The 3,920-nt window shown below is 45.1% G+C and overlaps 1 protein-coding gene across 1 annotated transcript; it reads right to left on the reverse strand.

Annotated features, from left to right (window-relative positions):
* Window positions 1–287: 287 nt before the first annotated feature.
* On the reverse strand, window positions 288–3,404 carry LOC306935721 (uncharacterized protein; the record flags this gene model as incomplete). The annotated part of the gene is made up of 3 exons (XM_079518899.1): window positions 288–338; window positions 1,834–2,092; window positions 3,003–3,404. 3 exons carry the CDS (start codon window positions 3,402–3,404, stop codon window positions 301–303), a joined length of 699 nt encoding a protein of 232 aa, XP_079375025.1. The 3' UTR covers window positions 288–300.
* Window positions 3,405–3,920: the final 516 nt, after the last annotated feature.

The following is a 3,920-nucleotide window of genomic DNA, read 5'->3' on the forward strand; positions in this document are numbered from 1 at the left end:
GTGCCCCTCTCCCTCTCAGTCTACATGGGCAAAACAACATCACCCTTGTCCTTCCTTCCCCATGGGCCCAAAAGACACAATGGCTCTCAATTACCAGTCAACAACAAATTACAATATTAATAGCAATGGAGGACGGGGAGATTGGAAGAGGCTGCATGGAGGAAGAGAGAGGTGAGACCTGGTGAGAAGTCTACAGATGTCGATTGGTCGTCGGCTGCCTGCTGCCACGCGGAGAAGTAGCAAGGGAAGGGGGGGTCACAAACTCAGACCCAAATCTGGGGGCGCCCCATGGGTCCACAGTTAATCCCACTTTATCCAGGAGAGGCGGGCCGTCAGATCTGGAAAGGAACGGGAGGCGGGGGGGCATGGAGTGGGAGCGAACAAAGGCAAGACAAACACAGAAGTTTAGATACATTTTAATGAGTGTTTGACAAGTCACAGGTCTGCTGCGGAGAAAAGGGGCACACTTACTCCTGAATGACCCATACAAAAAAGCTCGAGAGCAGATTCTTTCCCACAGAATTAGTTAAGTAAAGTAGCACTGAGTGTGATAAGAATACTTGTGTTTTAATAGGACTCCTCTGGGCACTATAATGCCAAAAGGAAAGACACCTGGGGATAAAAGCATATGGCAAATACAAAACGAGTTGTTTAAAATGGCATTAGCTTTACTTACAGCATTATGAACTGGGGGCTTCTCTCAACATTACTACAACATTGAGGACCCCCTCAAATGAGATTATGCATATCAAGGGGCTTATCCTCTAAATAAATGTCAAATAAATAAACAAATAATAAATAGTATGTTGATCTTCAAGTCCTACTATAAATTATTACTTTGTGTCTCAGGTGGCTTCGTGTAGGCCTATAGGTGCTGGGTATTATTTGATTGTTGAACAGCAACTTCAATGTGATACTGAAGTTTTCCTACTGTATCAGGCTTATAAATGTCAAATGAGATAAAGCCAGAGAGGCCAGACTGAGATGGTTTGGACACGTACAGAGGAGGGATAGTGAGTATATCGGTAGAAGGATGTTGAGGTTGGAACTGCCCTAGAGGTCAAAGAAAATATGTATGAATGTAGTGAAAGAGGACATGAAGTTTGTTGGTGTGAGAGAAGAGGATGCAGAGGACAGGGTGAGATGGAGGCAGATGATTCCTGAAGGGAAAAGCCGAAAGGAAAAGAAGAATAAGATCAGGCTTATAAATGGTATAAAATAAGAACATAAGTAGGTGATTAACGCAAACTTAATCAAAATATTGAAGATAGACCTATTTACTATAGGCGCCGGAGAGGGGGTCATTTGGGTCTGAATGTTATTTATTTCCCCCGATGGCGCTGGTGGTCTCTCTAGCACCGTTCGCATTATGTTGCACAACCGTCGTGGTGTATTGGCTACCACTGCATTCTTGCCTCTCGCCTCTGGCTATATAGCCTACACTCTACGTGCAGTAACTGCAGTCTCGACTCTCGATCTTGAATATTGTCCCCCCACTTTGACGTCCCGGCGGCGCCACTGCTATTTACGGTACTTTACAAATGAACCATAGGCCTTAGTTTGATTATTTCTTCTAAACCAGTCAATTGGTTTAGTAGGCCTACCCTTTAGACTTGACAACCCATTTGGTTAATTCATGTAATTGAAAATCATTCTTGGGAGAGAAAGAGATCTGGGCACTACAAAATAGCTATAGCCTATACCAGGAACATGTTTTAATTCTCTAGTGGGCTAGCATAAACAAACAGAGAGATGTAGAATGGGCAATTAAAGATGACCAGTTTTGGGGGGGAAACGCATGCTTCAGCAGAGAGCTGTCAACAACGAACTCACCACTTGTGTTCCAAATGGCGTTGGTGTGGTTCTTGTAGCCGTTCTTCATGCACTCGTCCACGTAGGACTTGGGGTCGCAGCCTGACACGAGGATCTCCCGGAGCAGGGCTATGTAGGCGATGGCCAGCCGGAGCGTGTCTATCTTGGACAGTCTCTTCTCGTAGGGGAACGTGGGCACGTGGCAGCGGAGCTCCTCGAACGCAGAGTTGATGCTCAGCATCCTCTTCCGCTCGCGGATGTTGGCGGCGTGCCTCTGCACCTTGTACACGGGTGGTGTGTAAAGTATAACTATAAGTACATTTACTTAAGTATACAGTACACTTTTGAAGTGTTTGTACTTTACTTCAGTGTTTCCAATTCCTAATACTTTTACTTCTGCTACACTACATCTCAGAGGCAAATATTGTACTGAATGAATATTCATATTCATATTGATTATGAATATTGATACTTAAAATATTGATACTTAAAACCTTACCTTAAAAAGGAAGAGTTAGTGGTATTTTTTGGTTAAAACCAAGTTTTTTGTTAAAAGGTTAAATCACTATTCTCATAGTAATCGTTGCTATAGAGTGTTTGTTCAGTAACAGTCTCTGTCTCTCCAGCTCTAGAAAATAAATGTTCAGGTAGGTGACATTTCAGCCAATCAGGAGAGAGTAGCTATTTACGAGCTTATTTTTTTTAGTGTTCCAGTTCCACTTTTGTTTGCTCATTTCTTTGTGTCATCACTTACAATTCCACTTGTTTCATCTGTATCCTGACTGCGTTCTATATCCTGATGGGAAAAAAATAGGTATCCTAGTTTCAGTTTCAGTTTCTGAAAATGAATTTTGTGTTTAATAAAAATCACACCGTGTGAAGTGAGGGGCACTCTTATCATCATACATCATCATACATCATCTCATTCCGGCCAATCACAATTTGCGTCCTCACTTTTCCATCCTCACTTTTGACTTCAATGTTTGTGTTTTACACAAATCCGGAAAGCTGGGCTGCTGGGCATATACATGTAGGAGCCCCTCAAAAAGCTGGAGAGACATGAATACTCCTGTTTCTGAACACTCTATAGTACTATCACGATATAGAGCTTTTTAACACTTATTTTAACCAAAGAAAATCACTTATACCTAAGTAGCCTACAAAATGTGAGTACTTTATCCACCACTGACCTTGTACGGGTGGTGGAGGACATGGGAGTGGGACATGGACACCAGGCGCCGGGCCCTGCGCACACTGTTGATGCCCAGCAGGGGCGAGTCGTCCGCCGACAAATAGCTGCTGCTGCTGTTGTCCCCTTCTTCTTCTTCGACGCACGCGCTCAGCCCCGGAGACTGCGAGTCGAGGTCGGTGAGGGTCAGCTGTGCATGGTCGTCAGGGAACTCGGACTGACACCCGAACACGGAGGACCCCCACGGGGACAGCTGGCCCGTGGCTGTGACGGCGGCGGCGCTGCAGTCCAGCAGGAGAGTGTCCAGCTGCGCTTGGAACTGGAAGTTTGGATCCATTTGGCCCCAGAACGCGAAATCCGTGCCGGTGCCATCTTGGTCGAAATCAAAAAATATGTCCTCCATGATATTTTAAAGGATGAAAATGAATATTTTGAGCTCTCTCTCCTCTGCGGTTCTTCGCTCAATTATTGTTGTGCTGGTCTGGTGTGCACAAGGTGTCTTCTTGCTGCTGGTCTGGTGTGCACAAGGTGTCTTCTTGCTGCTGGTCTGGTGTGCACAAGGTGTCTTCTTGCTGCTGGTCTGGTGTGCACAAGGTGTCTTGCCAAAAAGAAAACTAGAGCGCTCTGCATGGGTGACATTTTAGGACAGTGTGGTTTTATTGGCGGGCCTCTCCATACGCACCTTAATCTCTGACAGACGCAAGAGGATACATCTCGTGGATTAAATACTTAACAGGACCTCCATGTTTCGCAGCGGGGGTGCATGTGCCAATTGTAAAGGCTGAAAGGGAGCTCATTTAGTGCTCCTTGACCCGCCAATAAGATCGCTCCGTGCTTTGAAAAAACAATTACAAAGGAATCAGTTGATCTTCAACTCGCCCAAAAAGAAGGAAAAAAAGGGCTCGGGCACGTGTCCAAT

This window comes from Electrona antarctica, assembly GCF_951216825.1.
Source record: "Electrona antarctica genome assembly, chromosome: 13".
Lineage (NCBI taxonomy): Eukaryota > Metazoa > Chordata > Actinopteri > Myctophiformes > Myctophidae > Electrona > Electrona antarctica.